The following is a 22,247-nucleotide window of genomic DNA, read 5'->3' on the forward strand; positions in this document are numbered from 1 at the left end:
GCCTTGGAGATGCGGAGATCAGCTGGTGTAGGAGTGTCCGCTCGGGCTGAGCCTGGTCCCATTGTAAATGCCCCAAGCAGTGGGGCTTCTGCCCCGTCCCTGGGGAGAAGATTTCCCAGCCTGGTGCATCCCATGGCTCAGAAGCTCCTCAGAGAGTCAGTGTAAATTTTCCTGATGAGACCTGGCGAGTGGCACCCCAGTGGCCCGAGCAATCAAATACTCTCCTCCGGCGGGCTCCCTCCCTCCCGGCTTTGCACACGGTGTCTCTCTGACACTCACGCTCGCTGCTTGCTCCTCCTGTAGCCACGCGGCATCTGTTGCTCGTTCCCCACACGCTGCTCTCCCAGGCCATTCTTGTCCCATCTCCGCACCCCTGGCAACTTGCCAGTATCCCTCTGGGTACAGCCTGCCTGACCTGCCGTGCCAGGATCTAGGCCAGCGGGGCGCTGCAGACCTTCCAGAATGCATCCGCAGAGTGACTGAGCAGGACCTTTCCGATCACCTGGCTGTCGCCAGATCCACCCTCCAGCGCTGGGGGACTCCCCAGGTGGACCTGTTTGCAACCATGTCCAACAGAAAATGCCCTGGATTCTGTTCCTGAGATGGTCTCTGTGATGAAGTGAGACTGGTTTTAATGTTCCCTCCGAATACTGTGGGGTGGGGGGGCTCAGTTCCTGGCCGACACTGTCACCTGGCAAATAATGGCCAGGCACTTCCCCCCTGCAAGGGATGCTAAAGGTGTTGGAGGCAAAGAGGTCAGGTGACCTCCTGGCTCAGGAAAGGAGCTGAGCAGAGAGGAGACTGGTGGAGGGGTTGTTAGTCTGGAGCAGGCTGGGGACGAGGAGTGAAGTGCAGACATGGGGGTCTGGCTCACTGCCCCCCAGAATGGACACGGTTGAGGGGTCATGTTCTCTGTACCTACAAGCTCTGTTTTAGACCCTGTTCCTGTCATCGAATAAACCTCTGTGTTACTGGCTGGCTGAGAGTCACATCTGACTGCAAAGTGGGGGTGCAGGACCCTGTGGCTTCCCCAGGACCCCGCTGGGGTGGACTCGCTGTGGGAAGCGCACGGAGGGGCAGAGGATGCTGAATGCTCCAAGGAGAGACCCAGGAGGTGAAGCCGTGTGAGCTTCTTGCCCTGCAGACAGTCCTGCCTGGCTTGGTGGGGAGCAGTTCCAGAGCATCGCCCAGGGACTCCGTGACAGTCTCAGCCCAGGCTCCTTGACACATGCATCTCTGCTTCCCTGGAGAGACTGACTCCTGTGGGCCTTCCCCCGCTTCCCCTCCTGTCCCAGGTCTTGGTCAAACTCAAACAAGACGATGCTTGTCTCATCCTTGTCGCATCAGCGGGGCCTGGACCCTACTGACCTTTCAGTCAAGTCTCCACCGTCTCTCCGGCTGGATCCAGGTGTGATTTCTTGGGACTGTGGCCACCTGCTCTGCTCCAGCCTATCAGCCTGTTTTCAGGGTGTCCAGGAAATGCATCTGAATAGGAGAAAACTCTCACCTAGGGGCACTAACTCGGCTAAATGGAAGTGCTGCTCCATTCGGTCCCCAGAGCGTGCACCCCTGACACTGGATTTTTCTCTGCCTACAGTGTTAGCGCTAGGCCTTGTGCTCTCTAAGAGAACACCTGGCAGCTGTCTCAGCCTCCTGCCCTTTGCTGGAGAGCCAGTCCCTCTTCTCCAGCCCCATTGTCGCCAGATTCCTGAAGGGCTTGGTCAGAGCGTACCCGCATGTGCCAGATCCCATCCCTCGGGATCTGAACACAGCCCTAGCCAAGTGACTGGGATTCGCCCACAGAATCCCTTGCCACTGGCTCTCTGTGAAGGTAGCATTTCTGGTGGCCATCCCCCCCAGCCAGAGGGAGGGCGAGTGGCAGAGCCTCCTGAGACCGTTTTCCATGAGGATGACATTTCTCTCTGCCCTCTCCCGAAGGCCGCCCATGTCTCTTTGCTGACGTTCTTCCCAGCCCCCTGCATGGCGAGATGAGGAGAGACTTGGTTCATTGGGTGCAATAATGCCATTAGCTTCCTCCCTGGAGCCTCCCAAGCTCCTAGATCCCCACACACTGCATGGCAGTTGCAGATAGGGCTAAGGGCTGATCCAGTTTCCACTCAGAGAATCTCCTCTTCCGTCTCTTCGGGCAGCCGTTTGTGCTGCCGGGTGGTTAGTGCAGCCCTGCCGGCTAGCGCACCGGCCCCGTTCCACCAGAGCCCAGGCAACGTCAGCGGCTTTTCGGTGCAAGTGCTCAGAGGGATGGAACGCCAGCCATAGCACAGAGGCTGAAGGAATGGGGTGTGTTCAGCTCAGAAAAGAGGAGATGAAGGGGGGAAGTGATAGCAGCACAGAGGCTGAAGGAATGGGGTGTGTTCAGCTCAGAAAAGAGGAGATGAAGGGGGGAAGTGATAGCAGCACAGAGGCTGAAGGAATGGGGTGTGTTCAGCTCAGAAAAGAGGAGATGAAGGGGGGAAGTGATAGCGGTCTTCAGATACGTGAAAGGCTGCCATAAAAAGATGGAGGAAGCTGTTCTCTCTTGCCACAGAGGGCAGGACAAGGGGCAATGGGCTCAAAATACAGCAGAGCAGATTAAATCTCAGGAAAAACTTCCTAACTGCAAGAGCAGCAGGACAATGGAGCAGACGCCTCGGGAGGTCGGGGAAGCTCCTTCCCTGGAGTTTTCCAAAGGAGGCTGGAGCCACCTGTCCTGGGTGGTTTAGACACAACAAATCCTGCATCTTGGCAGGGGGTTAGCCTAGCTGATCCTGGAGGTCCCTTCGAACCCCATGATTCTGTAAGTGCCGATCTTAGACATTTGCAAAGCAGCAACCACACGTCTGCTTCTCCCAATGCCATTCCCTGCCAGTCCGCGGCCGGGCCAGTGTCAAACGGGTTGTCAGACTCCAACCTCCCCTCCAGGTTTGTCTGCTTGCGACTCGCCTGCAGTGGAATGGACGGGCAGGCACACGAAGGAGAAACGGTTCCCTACCTTTCTGTAAGGGTCCCTTCCACGCCCCGCTGCCTTCCCCTCTCTGTTGGAATCTGTGTGGGGCGAAGGAGCTGAGGGGATTGGAGGCAGCTCTGCTACCCGCGTGCAGCGGCCTCAGATGGCAGAGGCCACCCCGCTGGGCACCACGGAGGGGAAGAAAGTTCTCCAACAGTGGAATGGGCGCATGCAATGCATCTCGAGGAACAAGTTACAGAAGAGGAACCACTTCTTCCTCCTCCTTAGGGGCTTCAGTCTCTTCTCCCAGCATGCTTTGGGCTGCAAAGCTGAGCTGACGGGAGCAGGCAGAATAACAAGTCTGTTGTCCTCTCGTTGAATGTCCCACAATGGTCTGTCTGGGGTGGATGGGGCATCCTGTTGGGCAGGGCTTGGAGCTCTGCCTTTCCCACGAGTTAGTGTCTCTCCTGGCTGGTGGTGTGCAGTCACAGAGGCTCACAACACAACCGCTCAAATGTTACCACAATACGGGACACAGATGCTCTAAGTGAGACTCATGCCAGCAGCGACTCTCAAGCATCTAATAAAGCCTGAACACGGAGCACGTTCTGGTAACGCTGACACCTGTTCTAACGAGCCTACCGCACAGCTGAGCCGGCCAGGTTCCAGCTACGGAGCTGGCGGTGTTCAGCTAAGGCCCGGGGACCCTGGCATGAGCTGGCCCCTGGTGTCACACCAGGAAACGGGCTGTGGTGGCTGGCTGTAGGGTTGTGGAGAGTGTATCTTAATGTGCATGAAAAAAGGCCTTGGTCCAGCCTGGAGAGGTGAATGCAGGAGGCTGGATCTGAGCTCAGCCTGTAATCGCCAGGACCACGTGCTGCGGGGCAGCCCTGGGGTTGTAGGGAGGACACTGTGGGGAGACCCAAGGATGGCACAATAGCCAGAGAGGGTCAGCACCAGGCAGGGTGTCCGAGTGCCACCCTGCTCCATGCTCACCGTCTGTCTTCATTGGGGCCCCAGCTCCACTAACGCTGGGTGCAAAACTGCCCATCAGCGCAGCTGTGTGCCGGGGCTGCTGACGGGCATGTGCCTCGCCCTGCCGCAGGGGCTGCTGCATACGTTGCCCTCCAGTGCCCTGTGCCATGGCCGAGAAGCGGTCTTAGTGGTGGTTGGTGCAGTGGCCTGGGGCAAGTCTCCTCCCGACCTAGCCTGGGGATCAGCTGGGAGCCCTGAAGCATTGGCATTGGAAGCCCTTGGGAGTTGTGATGGAAGGTTGGTCTTGGAGATACCCTTGTGCCCAGGCCAAGTGTTAGCAGTGCCCCTAAAGTGCCCCCTATTTGCCAGTCCAAGGAGATCTCCTGACCCATCTGCTGCCTGCTCAGCGTGGTGGCCTTGCTCCCCTGCCCAGGCGCCTCTGGGGGGGGCTTTGCTGGAGGACACGGCAAGATGTTGGTTAAACTTTGGTTGCCATGGTAGCCAGGGCGGCTGTCTGAATAGAACACCTAATTTTGATCAGTTGTGCTGCTTTGAGTGTCATTTTTTCCCATCCACGGTTCCCTTTTGAGATCCCTGTGGCATGATAATTGCAGGAGGGAGGGACCCTGCATGTTTAATAGGAGCTCTTGCAGCCGGAGCTCCCAGGCTGCTCTTCGCAGATCCAGAGTGCTGGGGCGGTGGCTGGGACGCAGGGGGGCTGCGGCTGGCACAGGCAGTGGCACTCTGGAGTCTCGTGCGGAGCAGGGAGCCAGTGCTGTGCAGAAAGGGGCAGGGGCTGTCGTCCGTGCACCAGGCCAGATGAGCTCTCCCCAGCATGTGGGGCAGCCACGTGGCATGGCCTGTGGCACTCTGCTTTCACCTGACCGGGGGGGATGTTGTCTGCAGGGACTGAGGGGTGCTGAGAGCCAGTGAACCAAACTGTAACGCCTGGATATAATGGAAAACACTTCAGACTGGGGATGTGGCAACCCCCCTGGTTCCAGCACCCACGCTGAGCCCACTGGGTGGTGATTGGCTCCGTCCTGTTCCAAAATGCCTTCTCAGTGCCAGGGCTGCAGCTCTCCCTGGTATGCGAGCCCCTCGCGGGATACCACAGACCATGGCTGGTCCAGGCACTGTCCTGAGCGAGCATCCATTGGCCTGGAGACTGGCATTGCTTGAGGTGCCAGCTTGTTCTGTGGGCGAGAGGGCAGCAGCCCCTTGGCAACCTACCACAATACTCCGGTCTCGCCTGGGCTGGCCCAGGTCTCCACAGCAATAGCAGGGTTAGGACCCAGCCCCCTCTGCTCTCAAAGCCACAGCTCTGACCATGTGAGCTAGAGGAGACTCCCCAGCAGCTGTTAGCATATAGGACCTATGACCCGCACGCGTGTCGTTCTGAACGTGTCCAGTAGAGGGCAGTGGTGCTGGCCAGGTCATGACTCCGCCGTAGGTAGGAAAGGAAGCACTGAGCACAGGAGGGGACGTTCCTCTGGGCGTCTGTCCCGCTCGGATTTGCTCAAGAGACCCAGGGGAAGGGGATGATCTGTCAAATCGCTCACCCCCACCGCAATCACCACCTGCTCTGGGGATGGGAGAACACGAGCAGCCCGCCTTCTGCCTGTCCCCACAGTCCGCTGGGCACCCCCCTCAGCCCCGTGCTCCGCCAGTCCCCCCAGCCCCCCGCGCTCCGCCAGTCCCCCCTCAGCCCCCCGCGCTCCGCCAGTCGCTCCCTGGCCCCACGCTCCACCAGTCCCCCCAGCCCCCCGCGCTCCGCCAGTCGCTCCCTGGCCCCCGCGCTCCGCCAGTCGCTCCCTGGCCCCCGCGCTCCGCCAGTCGCTCCCTGGCCCCTCGCGCTCCGCCAGTCGCTCCCTGGCCCCCGCGCTCCACCAGTCCCCCCAGCCCCTCGCGCTCCGCCAGTCGCTCCCCGGCCCCCACGCTCCGCCAGTCGCTCCCCGGCCCCGCTCCACTTGTCTCCCCCGTACTCCACCAGTCCCCCCTCAGCCCCCGCACTCCGCCAGTCGCTCCCTGGCCCTGCTCCACCAGTCCCGCCTTGGCCCTCGTGCTCCGCCAGTCGCTCCCCAGCCCTGCTCCACTTGTCCCCCCCGCCCCTGCGCTCAACCAGTCCCTCGTCGCCCCCCGCCCCCACGCTCCACCAGTTGCTCCCCAGCCCCGCTCCACTTAACAGGGCATTGCAGCGGGCAGGAAGGCCGTCCGCATGGCAAACTGTAATGGGCCTCGCAGCGCTGAAAGGTCAGTGCCGTTCCCGCTAGACCAGCTTTATGTGCAATAGCTCGGGGGCAGCAAGCAAACCGTGTCAGGCTTCCTAGCAGACCCACGTCTCTGGCCGTGCCCGCTCGGACTGCGTGCCCAAGTTACTTCTGGCCCCTCACTGAGGACAGTGCCAAGTCGTAAGGGCTGCTCTTTGCCGGCGTCTCCCGCGTTTACCAGAGCTGCTCAAATGGACGGCCCTGCGCTCGGCACGCAGCATCCCGGCGCTGCCCTGGCAGGAGGAGAGGGCCCTGGTGCAGTGTGCCTGGGGCCTCGCTCTCAGGGCTGTGCGCTCGGCGGCTGGCTGAGCTCTCTTCCTTCCTTCTCTGATGCTTCATTTCGCTAGCTCATCAGCTCTCCCCAGCAGGGGCGGCCTGCCAGAACCCCCAGCGGCTGCGGGAAGCGGGGCCCTCAGAGCACAACGTTGGGGAGCAGTGCCGCAGGAGGCGCTGTCTGCCAGCTAGGGCAGGGGGCCCATTGCATTGTTTGCAAGTGTCTGAGCACATGCCATGGGGCCCCGGCCACACCCCAGCATGGGGAACCACATCCTGCAGGGGCAGCGGGAGACAGCAGGCTGGGGTGCGGGGCCGTGGAGACAGCAGGCTGGGGTGCAGGGAAGTGCTTGGCCTGGTGGCGGCCAGCTGCTCCTGGATGGGGGGCCGCTGTCGGCCAGCACTCATGTAAGGTGTGTGCAGGAGCCTCGAGCTCTGGCTCCTGGATCTCGGAGGCCGACAGCGCCGTGCAGGGGAGGAGGCCCCGGGGGACTGACTCAGCCAAGCAGACGAGTCGATGAAAGGCTCGTGCTCCCCACAGCTGGGCGAGGGGGGCGGGTGCAGTGCGGGGAGCAGCTGTCTGGGGGGATGGCAGGGCGAGCGCCAGGGTGTGAATTAAGTGAACTGAATTTAGGCCACTTGAGCGTCTGCACGGGGTGGATAGGATTTAACTGACCCGCCTCGAATCACACCCTTAGTTCCTTCGGCTTTTCTTTCTTGAGCATCCCTGTGGAGACGAGCCCTTCGCAATGGCTCCGTTCTAAGCCGAAGCCGCCCCATGCGTCACAGAGCCACCGGATCGGTGCCACCCCCCACCCCTTTGGACTGGTCTTTGAGCAGAACCTCTGCACTGCGCCAGCCCCCCAGGTCTCACTGCTCTCTAGGGTAGGTCATGTGGCCTCACCACCTCCTGAGACAGCTCAGCCTCCTGCCGAGCGGGGCCCTGGGAGAGACACGGCCACGGTGCCGGGAGTAGTGCCTGCAGCAGGCGTTTGCAGGGCCGCTGACGCAGCGGTATCAGGACCGCCGGGGTCTTAGCCACGGGGGCAGCCTCGGCCTTCGCTCAGCACGGAGCTTACAGCGAGGGGGGGTCCTTCTGCTCAGCCAGAGCCCAGCCAAGCTGTGGTGCCTCCGGGTGTCAGGCCCCCTCTCTCTGGCTCCTTCCTTCGTTCCCAAATGAGAGCCCCCGCCCACCCCCCGTCCTTCGTTCTCGAGCTGGGGTCTGTGCCCAGCTTCCCAGCAGGGCGGTGGGGAAATCCCCGTCCCCCCGGGCGTTGCTCGCCAGGGGTCCAGGCCTGGTGGTTGGTCCACTGGGATTTTCCGTTGATATGGGACAGCCTTGGCCAGGCCTTTTAATGACCCATTCGGTGCTCCCTCAGCCCTCCCCCATGCTACCCCTTCCCTGAGGCTGTGCCCCCCCCAGCCTTTCTCCCATGCTACCCCTTCCCCGAGACTGTGTGCCTGCCAGCCCTGCCCCTCCCTGTACCCCCCGCCCTCCTCTCGTTCTACCCCTTCCCTGAGACTGCATGCCCCCCAGCCCTCCCCCCATGCTACCCCTTCCCCGCAGCTGTGCACCCGCCAGCCCTGCCCCTCCCTGTACCCCCCGCCCTCCCCTCGTTCTACCCCTTCCCTGAGACTGCATGCCCCCCAGCCCTCCCCCCATGCTATCCTTTCCCCGAGACTGTGTGCCTGCCCACCCTGCCCCTTGGCTCCGTGTCCACCAGCCCTGCACTCCCCAGCCCCCCCCGTGCTCCCCCTGCCCCTCGGCTCCATGCCCATTGCCCCCCCCCCCGTGCTCCCCCTGCCCCTCGGCTCCATGCCCATTGCCCCCCCCGTGCTCCCCCTGCCCCTCGGCTCCATGCCCATTGCCCCCCCCCGTGCTCCCCCTGCCCCTCGGCTCCATGCCCATTGCCCCCCCCGTGTTTCCCCCGGCTGCACGCTGACCGGCCTGCCCGTCTGTGCCCGCAGGCGGAGGTGGAAGTGGAGAGCATGGACAAGGCTGGCAACTTCATTGGCTGGCTGCACATCGAGGGGCTGAACCTGTCGGTGGCGCTGGTGGAGCACGCGCTCTCCAAGGTGCACTTCACGGCCGAGCGCAGCTCCTACTACAAGGCCCTGCTGTCCGCGGAGGAGGCCGCCAAGCAGAAGAAGGAGAAGGTAAGAGACGGGTCCGTTCCACGGGAGGGGGAGCTGCCATGAGGGGGCCTGGTTCCTTCCCTGCCTGGGGCTCTCCCGCTGCATCCCCCAGCACCAGGGCCAAGGGGGCCTCTGCAGGCCCAGCCCCCCGGCTGTCCTCCCAGCTCCTGACCTCACATCCCTCCCTCCATTCCCGGAGACCAGGCGGCTGGCAGTGCCCGCCTGCAGGTTGCTGAGCAGGGGAGGGCGCTGGGAACGTGCCAGCATGGGTCAATACCCACTCGCCTGGCCTGGCCTGGGGTGGGATCCTGCACGGCTGCACCACCACAGCCTTCCGGGGCCTGCTGGGGGGCACTAGGGAGCAGCCTGGGGTTTGCCTCAATCGGCTGACATGGGAAAGCTGCCACTGCCTCGTCCCCTGGGGACCCCGCAGCCCATTCTGTGGGGTACCCTGCCCAGCGACAGGGACAGGCCGTGCACAACACATAGGCCTGGGGAGGGATCCTTGGAGATCCCAGCAGACCGTGCCCTCTGCCCCGGCCGCATCTCCAGCTCCACCATGCAGCGGCAAGGCAGGAGGTCGCCGGAGGGGCTCCCAGCGAGGTGTCTCCTTAGAGGAACAGGTGCTAGGGCGTGAGCAGGCAGATGGCTCTGGGGGGGAGTGAGGTCTAGTGATTGTAGTGGGGCAGTCAGGGCCCCTGGGTTCTGTTCCCAGCTCCGGCGCTGCCTCGCTGGGGGAGGCCTGGCCATGTCACCACCTCTCCCTGTGCCTGACTCCCACGGGCTGGGGTGACGAACCGGGGTGTCCCTCCCTCCACGGCTCCTGGTGGCCAAGCTCAGTGCCGTCAGCAGGGCACTTTGCCCCCCTCCATCCCCCGGGGGCCCCATTGCCCCCCTCCATCCCCCCGGGGGCCCCATTGCCCCCTCCATCCCCCCCGGGGGCCCCATTGCCCCCCTCCATCCCCCTGGGGGCCCTGTTGCCCCCTCCCCTCTCTTCCTGTCCTCTCCCCCGTGCCAGGGGCTCTGTGTGCCCCCCCCCGTTCCTCCTTTCCCCCGTGCCAGGGGCTCTGTGTGCCCCCCCGTTCCTCCTTTCCCCCGTGCCAGGGGCTCTGTGTGCCCCCCCGTTCCTCCTTTCCCTCGTGCCAGGGGCTCTGTGTGCTCTTGTTCCCCTCTTGCCAGGGCCGGCGTTAGGCACTGCGGGACCCGATTTGAAAGAGCTGTCGCCGAAGACAGCAGTGGGACTTTATCAGCAGCTCAATTAGCTGCCAGTGCCCACCTCGGTGGAGGGTCCTTCTTCCGTGGCAGCAATCGAGCCACTCCCAGGCCCCGCCCTGGAGCCGTTCCCAGCCCTTCCCGGGCACCACCTTGGCCCCGGAGCTGCTCCCAGTGCCATTCCCTCGGGGGCACTGATCCTGCAGCCGGAAGCCCCAGATGAATCTCGGCCTGGGTGATCCAGCGGCCTGGCAGGTCCGTCCCAATGCCGAGCTCCTTCACCCCGCCAGGCCAGTGGGGGATACGTCTGGTTCCTGCGTTGGTGTCTGTGCTGCAGGCCGGGATCCCAGCAGGTGCTCTGCTGCTGTGCCCCCTGCCCTAGCAGAGCCGTCCCAGCGGAGGATGGGGACTGCTGCCCCCTGAGCCCCATGCAGCCCCACATAGGCTGTTGGGCAGCTCTGAAACGTGCATCTGTGGGGCAGCAATTGCTTGGAGCCCCCCCGAGTTTGGATACGTGGGGTCGGGTCCTATAAGCACCATGGGGCAGGTGGAAGAACATCTGGGTTCGGCCCTTGGCCAGCCCATCAGCTTGCAGAGGGGGAGCTGAACCCCCATGTCCTGGCAGGAGGCCAGGCAGGGCCGTGATGCTCTGCGCATGCCCAACTTGTGCAGGGAAATGCGCTTCCCAGGCGAGGTGCGGGTGCCGCAGCTCATGCCGGAGGTGGGGGTGTGTGTGTGTGTGTCACTGCACGGCGAGGCTGCAGGCTGCGCTCCGGAGCATCGCTGCTGTTTGGTACAGCTCGTGCCCAAAGCCCGTCTCCCCCCGAGCGCCGGGGAGCCCGCCAGGTCAGAGGTTTCCGGCATAGCAGCCTGCGCGAGCCACCCGCCACGGCCCAGCGTGAGAGCAGCACAAGCCAGTCATTAACCCAACAATTAAAGCAGGGTTTATTCGCCAGTTAATTGTTTGATTGCCCTGTCGTCTGGCTGCTACCTGCCTGACAGGCCCCATCCCTCTGAATTTGTGTCACAGGCAACGAGTGGGGAAAATCAACCCAGTAAAACACATTAACGCACCAGCGCTGTCAGGAGTCCCTGTGCTGCCCTCCCGGGAGCCCCGCAGCCTGGGCTTAGCCAGGTGACTCGGGCCTGCCGTACGCCTCTCAGCTCTCCAGGGATGCGCACAGAGGCAGGAAATGCTGCCTAGGATGGGTGAGATCAGGGATTCCCAGCCACTGCGTCTTGTCATAGGAGAGCAAGGGGGCATGGAGAGGAAAGGACAGCGGCACTGAGGCTAGGAAAGCCGCCTCCGCGTGGGGCCGAGTTCGCCTATGGAACTCACTGAGGCTGGGAGCCTAGCTGGCTCAAGGAGCGTTTGGACGCTGAGTAACAAGGACATCCAGAGCGAAAGCAGCCCAGCTGGGTGCAGTGTCTTGCTGGGGTTGGCTGGTGTTCCAGTGAACAGGGCTGCGTGGCTTGAAGTTTTAAATATCATCCGCCATCGTGGCAGGTGAAGGTGGGAGACAGTGGCTGGAACAAAGCTGGAGGGGGAGCCCAAGAGGGCAGAGCGCCTGGCCAAGGGAGTCTAGGTTGGTTTAATTCATAAGCAGGGAGGGGCGTGTTAGGGGACAGGGGGACCGGCAGCTGTGAGATGTGAATCACAGGGATCTTCCAAACAGCCCTAACCCTTAAAGTAGGTCACCTGGAGTCCCCACCTCCTCTGCCCATCTAGTCTGGCGTCAGGCCTCCGTAGGGTACCACCTGGCCTATGCTGCAGGCTGATGGGGGTCAATGAATTCCATGGAATTTGGTCTAAACTAACCTTATCACTTACCAGCTACCGCTGGGAGCCAGCGATGGGGTTTCATGACCCCACCACGCGGGCAGCGTCTCATCCGGAGACGGAGTGAATGTTTATAAGCCAACAGGAGCTGCACTACCTCCAGCTACTGCCTTTGGACACCGTCCACTCGGCGCTGCTCTGCCGAGGCACTGCCCATGCCACAGACAGAGCAGGCCGGCTCGGAGGCCGCCCGGGCAGACAGGCTGAATACACACGTTCCCCCAAGAACACACAGGCCACTCACAGCGCAGCACCTCAGTCTGCCAGGTGTGAAGCAATCCACCTCGTCCCACCAGCGCCCACGCACGGGGCTGCGTCAGCTGCCAGCGCATTGGCCCAGCTGGGAGGCACTGGCGGGACAGATCCAGGTGGGGAGCGTTCTGAGAACGGGGAGAGGAACATCCCATGTCTCACTTGGATCCCCAAGTGCCTGCCTTGTGACAGCGGGACGCCAGCAGCCAGCACTGCAGGTGCTGAGGGGAAGAGGGAAGTGACATGGACGAACATAGCTTCAACCCCTCTGAATCGACCCCTCTACAGAACGCCCGGCCTGCGTAGCGAGCCTCCGGCATTCGAAGGAAGCCCCTGAGGTGCGCGGAGCCAGCTAGCCATCTTCCCGGCTTAATTGAATGTGGTCTGTTGGGAGCGCTTCGTGAGCGGCGTGCAGGGCCCCTGAGGCTCCAGCCAGCAGGCCACTTAATTCTTCCATTAATTACATCCAGGGCTGATTCAGCAGCTGGGAGAGCTCACGTGAAAGCGTGCGCACTCTGATAAGCAGGGGCCAGTGCGCTTAAGCCCCCCTCAGTCCCCCCCATGTCTGTGAGAGCTGAGCTTGCCATCAAGTGACCCCCAGCACTGGGGCTGGCATGTGTGACCCAGAGTACCAGCACTCCCTAGCCCAGCTGGGGGGGCAGAGGCCGCTGCCTCCTGAGCGCCCCCCCTGACCCCCAGCGTTGTCCTGGTTCCTGGCCCCCTGGAGAGGCTGGCAGATCTTACGTGAGCTGGGAGGTCGCGCAGTGTCCCTGCCCCGTTCTCATTGTCTGCTGCTTCTCTTCTACCCTGGCCAAGCTTCTCCATGGGGCTGCGTGTGCCCTGTGCTGCCTCTCCCTTCGTGGGGTCCCTGCAGCCGCCTCTGCACCCCTCCTAGCTGGGCGCACTGCCTGCACCCTGGCTCCAGACTCCCGCAGCCCTGGCTGGGGCAGGCGGAGAGACACTGACCCGTACCTGGCCGAGTGAGCCACTCCCCTGCTCAGTCTCTGCCCCCTTGCCTGGCAGCTTGCTGCAAGCAGAGCCCTGGCCTCTCTGGGCTGGCAGCACACGCCAGTGTCACCTGGCTAAACGTACCACTGGTGACTCACAACCGCTGTGATTTGCAAAACGCGCGAGGCCAGAGCGGAGACAGGGTCGATTTAGGCTGGATACCAGCAAACCCCCTGGCAGTGAGATGCACCGGCCTGGGGCATCATCTCCCCAGTGGATGCTTTGTAACAGAGCAAAGGGCGGGAGCATGCACTAGGGAGAGCAGCCCTGTGCTGGCCCCCAGGCTGGATGATCCTAGAGAGCTGTCCTGTTCCCTGCCACCCTCCGCTCGCCGCAGCCCCGACCCAGGGCCCACCCCGGCCGCAGGGGCAGTGGAAGGAGTTCCCAAGCCGACAGGCAGGCAGCAAGCACCCGGCTGACCACGCAGTGGTCCCAAAGCTGCCCGGCTCGGGGGCCTCTGCTGGGTTACAGGCTGGCAAGGATCCAGACTTGGAGTGGCCGAGGTGCAGTGCCCAAGCGTGGCAGAGCAGAGTCTAGCCAGAGCCCATGGAGATCAGTGTCAGCCTGGGGCGGGCATCCTGTGTCTCTCTGCGCTGTCCCTGGGAGGAGAGCTGCCTTCAGGGGCAGTCCCAGTCCCACCCGCCCCGGCACAGGCAGCAGGTAAATGAAATCCCAAAATGGTCTGGGCCAGATCCGCAGCTGGTGGAGCGTTGCCAGCGGACACCAGCGGAAGGCCTGCCCACCCTGGCTAATACGGCCCTGTGCTGAGCTCAGGGACTCTGGGCTCTGATCTGGGGCAGACGGTGTTTGTAGTGAACCCTCCACCCCGGGGCCTTCCTAGCAGGAACTGGCTGGCCAGGCCCCCTGACACTGAGCTGCCTCACTCAGCCACACGCAGCTGCTGTTCAGCCGCCTCGGGCTACCCCTGCCGACGCCGGCAGGTTTGTGTTCCCGTGACAGTACTCAGAGCAGGCACCAGGACTCCTGGATTCTATCCCAGGGTGTGCCACTGACCCTGGGAGCAGCCTGGGCAAAGCCCTGGCTCTGTGTCCCCTGGGCAGCCCCCTGGCTCTGTGCCCCACAGGCAGCCCTGGCTCTGTGCCCCACAGGCAGCCCTGGCTCGGTGCTCCGCGGGCAGGGTCTCAGGGCTGGGGCAGCATAGCTCCAGCCTTGGGAAATGGCTGATGAGCTCCTCCCCCAGCCAGAGCCCGGTGCGGGGTGGGTGAATGGATTTGGGGTCCCCTGCTACCCGTGCAGTCAGGCCTGAGCAGCCACGGCGCCAGCAGGTGTGGGACCCCAACGGCTGTAGCTCCGGCAGCCCACAGCACTCGGTTGTCATGGGGGCCACTTGCCCAGATGCCCACGCCCCCTTCTCTGTCCTGGGAGGTGCCCGCCTGTCACCTCGGTATCTAACAAGCAGTGATCACGTTGCTCCTCCAGCCTGGATCCTGGAGCCCTTCACAACCCAGAGGCCGCTCGGGCTGACACGAGGCGGCTGGTGGCAGAACAGGCAGTAGTGCTGGAGGTTCTGGCTCCAGCCTGCTCGGCTGCACCCTCCCTGCCTGCTGCCCCACGGTCCCAGGCACGCATGGCTGCCAGGCAGTGGGCCCGGGACAGGTCCCAGGGCTCTCCCGCAGGCCAGCCTTTGGTTCAGGTGCCATGGACACAAGGCCCGGCTGGGCGCCCCGCTGTCGGCTCCCCCCAGGATGGTGGCAGCCTCGGTCTGTGAGCGAGGGTGAGCTCTGCATGGCCGCCCCGTGGTCTGGGGGCGCCGGGAGCCCTGCCGGGGTGGGACGCTGACCCAGGGGGCTGGAAGGAGCCGAGTGAAGGGAAGTGCTCAGCCCAGGGCACCAGGAGCCCATGAGAACTCAGCCTAGGGAACCGTCCTGCCTGTGCCCAGCGGCTTCTCCCCGTGGTGTCAGCGCACAGGGGCCCTGCGGTGGCTTCCGGGGGGAGGCTCCTGCCGGTGCTGGGTGGAGGGGGAGAGTTCCTCGTGCCACGGCTGACTCAACGAGGGGCTGTGGGCAGGTCACTCCAGGCCCCGTTCTCAGAGGTGGCTGTGTGCCCAGGTACGGGCACCCCCCTCTCTGAGGGCAGCGCTTTGGTGGCTTCAAACAGCCCCTGTCAAGGGGGGGCCGCGCTCTGCAGAGCAGGTCCCGGTCCGAAGCAGGCACCTCGTCTGCCTGGCTGCTCCCCTGCCCCAGCGCCGGTGTCTGAGGGGGGCTGCACCAGCCGTGCCCTTTCCCTGACCCCAGGTGGCACCCTAGGCTGCAGCTCGCTCGCTGGGCTGCTTGCTTTGCCCAGAGCCTGGTCTCTGGTGTCCAAGGCACGTAGCAGCCTGTGGGGAGCTGTCTGGGCTGGCCAGGCAGGGCAGTCGATGTGTCCGGTTGATCCATTCTCGTTACTCAGGCTGGTTCTGATCCGATCCTTCATCCTCACTGCCGCGAGCCAGGGCAGCTCCCTCCAGCTCGGCCGTGCCAGTAACCCGGCTGTGGGTGCCCCCTCTGGCAGGGGCTGCCTCCCTGTCCAGGGCGGGGAGAGACACCCGCTGTCTGCCAGGAGCCAGCCTGGGCTGTTCCCGAGGGCGGCTGGGGTCTGCTCCCCGGCAGCTGCTCCCTCGTCTCAGCTCCGACCCTGTCTGCCGCGTAGATGAGTGTGGGGGGTTTCTGCTCCCCGTGGCAGCAGGTGTGTGTGCGTTCTGCTGCACCCGCACCGTTGGCTGGCCTGTGTCGCTGGCCGCCTGTGACAGACCCCGCTGCTTGTTCAGCCTCTGAGCGACTGGATTAGACGTGACACGCTGTCACGTCCAATCAGCGTCCCGGCCTGCTCCTGCCATCCTGAACGCCGGGGTGCTGGCGCTGCTCGGGGAGTGCCAGGCAGGGTGAAGAGAGGTCACCGCTCAGCAGCTGCGTCCTTCCCAGGGCGTGGGCATGGGCTGGGCACTGCTGCAGCCACTCGCAGGGCACTGAGCTGCTCCAGCTCAAACCTGGGCTGGTAGAGTGGTACTGCCATTCCGGCATTTCCCAGCCACCTGGCCATGCCCTGGTGCCCATGCTGCACCCTGCACATCTGGTCCGTGCTAGCCCAGGGGCCTTCCCCCTCCCAGCAGCTCCGGGCCACAGGCTGCTGTGCCTGGTGTGAATCCAGAGTCACCTGGGGGCAGGTGGTGAAGCTACAGCAGAGTCTGGCCCAGAGAGAGGGAGCTTTGGATGGTTAATAGCACAGCAGTGCCAGGAGACCTCCCCTCTGAGCCGCCTCTCCCCTGAGCCCCTTCCCCTGAGCCCCCCGGGTGGCCCTGAGCCCCCCGAGCTGCAGCGTGTAACTGGGCTGCCGGTTCCTGTGTGGTCCCGAGCATGCGCCAGCATCAAGCCGGGTCCGGTTGGCCCCTGGCCAGGGACGGCCCCGATCCTTTGTGGGATGTGTGTTGGCGTTGGATTAAGAGACGGGTGGGGCTGTCCACACATGGGGCTGCAGCATGAAAGGCCTGGGCACCTGGCGGGCTGCAGGGTGGGCCCATCGGCTCTGGGAAAATCCAGTGCCAGAAATAAGACGGGACCCCAGCCTGCCGCACTGCCGGGGTGGCTGAGTCCGTAGCAGGCAGGGCTGCGTCTCCCAGTATCTGGGCCCTGCCCTGCTGGGAATGCACCTCTGCCTAGTGCTGGCAGGGTGGGGAGGGAGTCGCATCAGCTCGCCCCAGCACTGCACAGGGCTCCAGCCGCCCGCTGCACCATTCGTTGTGGCTGGCTCCCTTCCCTGCGCCAGCTCTCCAGGAGGCCAATGGGGGCTAGTGGTTAGACGAGAGTGCTGGGAGTCGGGTCTCCTGGGTTCAGTTCCTGGTGCTGCCGCAGCATCGCTTTGTGCCTGTGGACAGGGCCCTTCACTCTCCCCACTCCTCAGTTTCCCCACCTAGAACACAGTGGGGTCCCAGGCAGGGCCGTTCCTTAGCGTGGGGAGCCCCAGGGGACTCCAGCTGGCATGCCTGCGACAGGAGGGGGGGGTATACGGAGCCCCCTGCACCCAGCATGCAGAGAGCTGAAGGGGGGTGAGGCGGGAGATGCCAGGCTCCAAGGCTTGGCACTAAAGGGACCTCCCAGCCCTGGGCCCCAGCCAGCAGTAGGCTCCCCACACCCAGCTTGCCAATGCCCCTATACCCCCTGGCTCTCTACCCATCAATTCTCCTCTATCCAGACCCACAGTCCCCTGCTATCCCAGCCCTGGGTTCCCTGCTGCCCCCCAGCTCTGCCGGTGTCCTTTAATCCCAACCCACAGCACCCCTCCGCCATCCCAGCCCTGAGCTGCCCAGGCACAGAGCTCGGTCAATGCCCCTCAGTTCCCACCCACACCACCCCCTGCTGTGCCAGTCCTGGGCTCCCCGGTGCACCGGGTCAGCGCTGGGCCGGGGCAGGGGTCCCACGGAGAACGACTCGGGTTGGCGCTCTATCCCATTTCAGTGCCTCTCAGCCCCGGTCTCCTCTCCCCGGCAGGTGTGGTCCCAGTGTGAGGAGGTGCCGGTGGAGGAGGTGGTGCCAGTGCCGGAGGAGAAGGAGCGAACCGCCAGCTACAAGCCTGTCTTTGTGACGGAGATCACCGACGAGCTGCACTTCTACGTGCAGGACGTGGAGACAGGTACGTGTGGGGCGGGCATCGTGTAACCGCGGTGGGATGGGACAAGGCTGGGGGCGGGGGGGACCCATTCCCCAGTGGGGCAGGATTGCCCCTGCTCCCGTCTCCTTCCTCAGGGGCCTGTGGGGAGCTGCTCCCATCGGGCTGGGAGCATCGAGCTCAGGGACCAGCCATGAGGAATCAGAGCCAAGTCACTCAGGGCCGTCCCCCTCGGCATCTCCACTGCTCCCTGCCCGAATGGGCTGGGTGAGGCCATGTGGCCTGCGAGAGGTGCGCTCGCCCACTGGCACAGCTGGGAACAGAACCCAGGAGTCCTGACTCCAGACTTCCCTGTTGTAACCACTAGACCCCACGTCCCTCCTCAGAACCAGGAACCAGAACCCAGGAGTCCGAGTTCTCAGTCGTCTCCTGCTCTAACCACTGCCCCCCGCCACCCCCATGTCAGCGTTTCCCAGGGGAGATGGGAATTCCCAGCGCACAGCTGCCCAAAGCACATCGCTGTGGGGAGATGCCCTCGCACCCTGTGAGTCTGGCTCACTGACCTGCCCGGAGAGGGAGGTGCCCGGGCAGAGGCACTGGGATGCCGTGGATCCCTTCCAGAGGGTTAATCGGTGGTTGAACAAACAGTTCATCTGTTGCTGTTGAGTCTGCCCAAGTTGCTGGGGGGCTTGTAATGTCCCCCAGCACCCACTGCCCGGGTCAACTACATGCCCGGTGCTCTGCAGCCCTCCACATGCAGGGCCGTAGTAGGATGTGTGGGGATTGGTGGGGCCTTGGGGAAGTCACCGGGGCAGATCCAGGTAAGGAGCTGCCAGGCTGGATTGTGAGCAGGGCAGGGGGGGACCTTGGCACAGAGCCTGCGCCATCCAGCCATGCAGGAGGGACAGAACCAGAGAGGTTGTTTGGGAGGGAAGGGGCGATAGTTTTAATTCAAATGAGCTTTGTCCCCTGTGCTGCGGCTCCTGTTCTGGAGGGGGAAGCTCCGGCCCTGCCAGGAGCCGTCTGATCCCACCGGGACCTTGCTGTGCCCAGGTTCTCGGTGTAGCACAGCGAACCAGGTCCCCAGAGAGTCGGTCCGTGCCCGGAGCGGACTCAGCTACACCGCAGGCACTTACAACCCAGAGCCAGAGAGTAAAGGGGCAGCAAAGAGCCAGGAGATTCTTAAAGCAGAGAGCCCCAAACTGGGGGGGTGCGCCCTGGCAGGGGACACAGAGGAACGTGGGGGGGGGGAGTGCCACCCTGCCCTGCTCCACCCCCAGCCCAAGCGTTGGCCCCCAATCGTGGCCCCCAACAGTGGCCTGGCCCCAGCCCTGCCCCCAGCTGCAGCTCTGCTCCTGATGCCCCCAGACCAACCCCAGCTCTATTCCTGACCCCAGACCCACCCCCAGTGGCAGCCCCACCTTGGCCCCCTTACCTCCGTCTGCGCCCCCCCTGAGCTGCGGCCCCAGCCTTGGCCCCCTTACCTCCGTCTGCGCCCCCGCTTGAGCTGCAGCCCCACCTTGGCCCCTTACCTCCGTCTGCGCCCCCTCGAGCTGCAGCCTCAGCCTTGGCCCCCTTACCTCCATCTGCCTCCCCCCTCGAGCTGAAGACACACCTTGGCCCCCTTACCTCCATCTGCCCCCCCCTCGAGCTGCGGCCCCGGACTTGGCCCCCTTACCTCCGTCTGCGCCCCCCCTGAGCTGCGGCCCCAGCCTTGGCCCCCTTACCTCCGTCTGCGCCCCCCCCTTGAGCTGCAGCCCCACCTTGGCCCCTTACCTCCATCTGCCCCCCCCTCGAGCTGCGGCCCCAGACTTGGCCCCCTTACCTCTGTCTGCCCCCCCCTCGAGCTGCAGCCCCACCCCTGGATCCCTAGAGGGCAGGGGTAAAGTGGGGCGTGACCGTGGAAAACTTGGGGAACGCTGGGTTAAAGGCTTCGAAACCTGCCTGCAAGTGAGACTGGGCGAGCTCAGGCTGTTCAGCGCCACAGAGAAGTGGCGAAGGGGTGACCTGCTCCCGGTCGGGCAGCACCTCCCCAGGGCTCGTTGGCCTCACAGAACGAGCTCCAACACGATTCCATGGCGGGAAGCTGGAGCGAGACAGTTCGGGCTGCGGTGAGCTGGGAGGGTAATTAATCAGAGGAATAATGTACCGGGGCTCAGGATTCTTTGGAAGTGAAGGGTGCTGGTTTTCTGACCACTACACATTAGATCTTATCCACAAATCACGCTGTTGCCAATCCTTTAGAATCTAAAATCTAAAGGTTTATTCATAAAAGGAAAAAGATAGAGATGAGAGCTAGAATTGGTTAAATTGGTTAAATGCTCTGGATCAGACGGAGTCATTCCGGGCAGCGCCATGCCTGTGTCATGCATCAGACGGGAGGTTCTGGCCCTGTGACAGGCGGAGGGGTATCAGTGCCAGGCGACGTGGGGCCGGGTTACCGGGAGTGACGCCAGGCCACGCGCTCTGCGCTCAGCGCCCAGGCAGCCGGCACCACTGCGGCCACAGCTGGGGAGCAGCCGCTTGTGAGGGGCTGTGTGGGTGGCCCTTGGGCTGCCCTCTGCCTGACTGGGTCTCTCCCCCTGCAGGGACCCAGCTGGAGAAGCTGATGGAGAACATGAGGAGCGAGATCGCCAACCACCCGCCCGTGGAAGGGTCCTACATGCCGCGCCGTGGGGACTACTGCATCGCCAAGTTTGTGGATGGGGAATGGTGAGCCGCAGAACGGTCCCAGGCCGGGCATGGAGCCACATGGCCAGCTGGGGGGTGTCCTCTCCCCAAGGACGTGGGGGCAGGGCTCTGGCTGCAGTGCCGCAGGGCATGCATTGGGTACACCAGCTCCTGCTGAATGCCCTGCCTGAGAATAGTGCCCCAGGAGCCAGGGGAGGGCTCTCAGTGACGGGGGGTGCTGGCTCACTGCAGTAATATGAGGGGGGCACGAGGGGAGGGCTGTCTCCATCCCAGCTCGGCTGGGGGAGCTGAGCCAGCCGTGTCTGTTCACCCCGCAGCCTCCCAGGGCAGGATGGGAGGGTTCAGGGATCGCTAGCCCCAGGCCCAGCAGAGGGATCGCTCGCGGGCAGGAGCCAGGGGGAGGGTAGAACTGGGCTGGTGCCAGAAATGCCTGTGGTGGGGGTCGCACCTCTCTGAGTAGGGAGGGCAGACCTCAAGACAGCGGAATCCAGGTCTTAGCAAGCAGCCGGCCTGGGGTCCACACCGCAGCCAACCGTGCCCCACGCCACAGACAGCCGTGCCCAGCAGAGCCGGCCCGGGGCCAACAGAGCCAGCCATGCCCAGCAGAGCTGGCCCAGGGCCCACACAGCAGCCAGCCATGCCCCACGCCGCAGCCGGCCATGTCCAGCAGAGCCGGCCCGGGACCAACAGAGCCAGCCATGCCCAGCAGAGCTGGCCCAGGGCCCACACCGCAGCCAGCCATGGCCCACGCCGCAACTAGCCATGTCCAGCAGAGCCGGCCCGGGGCCCACGCCACTGCCGGCCGTGCCCAGCAGAGCCGGCCCGGGGCCCACGCCGCAGCCAGCCATGCCCCACTCTGCAGCCAGCTGTGTCCAGCAGAGCCGGCCCGGGACCCACACCACAGCCAGCCATGCCCCACGCCACAGCTGGCCCGGGGCCCACACCGCAGCCAGCTATGCCCCACGCCGCAGCCGGCCGTGCCCCACAAGCCGCAGCCGGCCATGCCCAGCAGAGCCGGCCCGGGACCCACCCCACAGCCAGCCATGCCCCACACTGCAGCCGGCCGTGCCCAGCAGAGCCAGCCCAGGGCCAACGTCGCTGCCGGCCGTGCCCACCAGAGCCAGCCCGAGGCCCACACCACAGCCAGCCATGCCTCACGCCGCAGCCGGCTGTGCCCAACAGAGCCGGCCCAGGGCCTACGCCACAGCCAGCCATGCCCCACAAGCCGCAGCCGGCCGTGCCCAGCAGAGCCAGCCTGGGGCCCATGTTGCAGCCAGCCGTGCCCAACAGAGCCGGCCCAGGGCCCCCGCTGCAGCCAGCTGTGCCCAAAAGAGCTGGCCCAGGGCCCACGCCGCAGCCAGCCATGCCCCACGCCGCAGCCAGCCGTGCCCAGCAGAGCCGGCCCGGGGCCCACATCACTGAGATGAGCAGTACTCTGCACATACACCTCTGCCCCCCTGTGACTATGTGGTTCTGGCGGAACCCAACTGAGAGTGCCAATTCAGGACCAATTGCTTAAACAGGGCAGTCACAGCCCAAGGCTGGGGTTTTTCCACCTCTAAAGCACCAAACCAGCCAGACAAAAAGGACTTAAGTTTCACCCCACTGGCTAACCACAAGTCACACAAGCAAATTCCTTAGACACTCCAGTCTCCCAGTGTCACCACCAGTGCCACCCGTCCTGGGATGAATGGTTATGAAAACCGACACCCCAGTAAAAGAAAAAGGTTCTCTTGAATCCCAAAGGACTCAAGCCCCAGACCCAGGTCAATATACACATCAGATCTTACTCACAAATCACGCTGTTGCCAATCCTTTAGAATCTAAAATCTAAAGGTTTATTCATAAAAGGAAAAAGATAGAGATGAGAGCTAGAATTGGTTACATGGAATCAATTACATACAGTGATGGCAAAGTTCTTAGTTCAGGCTTGTAGCAGTGATGGAGTAAACTGCAGGTTCAAATCAAGTCTCTGGAGAACATCCCCCGCTGGGATGGGTCATTCAGTCCTTTGTGCAGAGCTTCTCTTTGTAGCAAAGTCCCT

The 22,247-nt window shown here is 63.8% G+C and overlaps 1 protein-coding gene across 1 annotated transcript in view; it reads left to right on the top strand.

The window, feature by feature from the left end:
• The window catches only part of SND1 (staphylococcal nuclease and tudor domain containing 1), a 545,960-nt gene that overhangs the window by 517,669 nt on the left and 6,044 nt on the right, over positions 1–22,247 (top strand). The window contains exons 17-19 of the mRNA XM_030538672.1: positions 8,431–8,619; positions 17,395–17,536; positions 20,101–20,224. Of these exons, the coding sequence (XP_030394532.1) occupies positions 8,431–8,619; positions 17,395–17,536; positions 20,101–20,224 (455 nt within the window). The remainder of the gene's footprint in view (positions 1–8,430; positions 8,620–17,394; positions 17,537–20,100; positions 20,225–22,247) is intronic.

Source organism: Gopherus evgoodei, chromosome 1, assembly GCF_007399415.2.
Source record: "Gopherus evgoodei ecotype Sinaloan lineage chromosome 1, rGopEvg1_v1.p, whole genome shotgun sequence".
NCBI classification, from domain to species: Eukaryota; Metazoa; Chordata; order Testudines; family Testudinidae; genus Gopherus; species Gopherus evgoodei.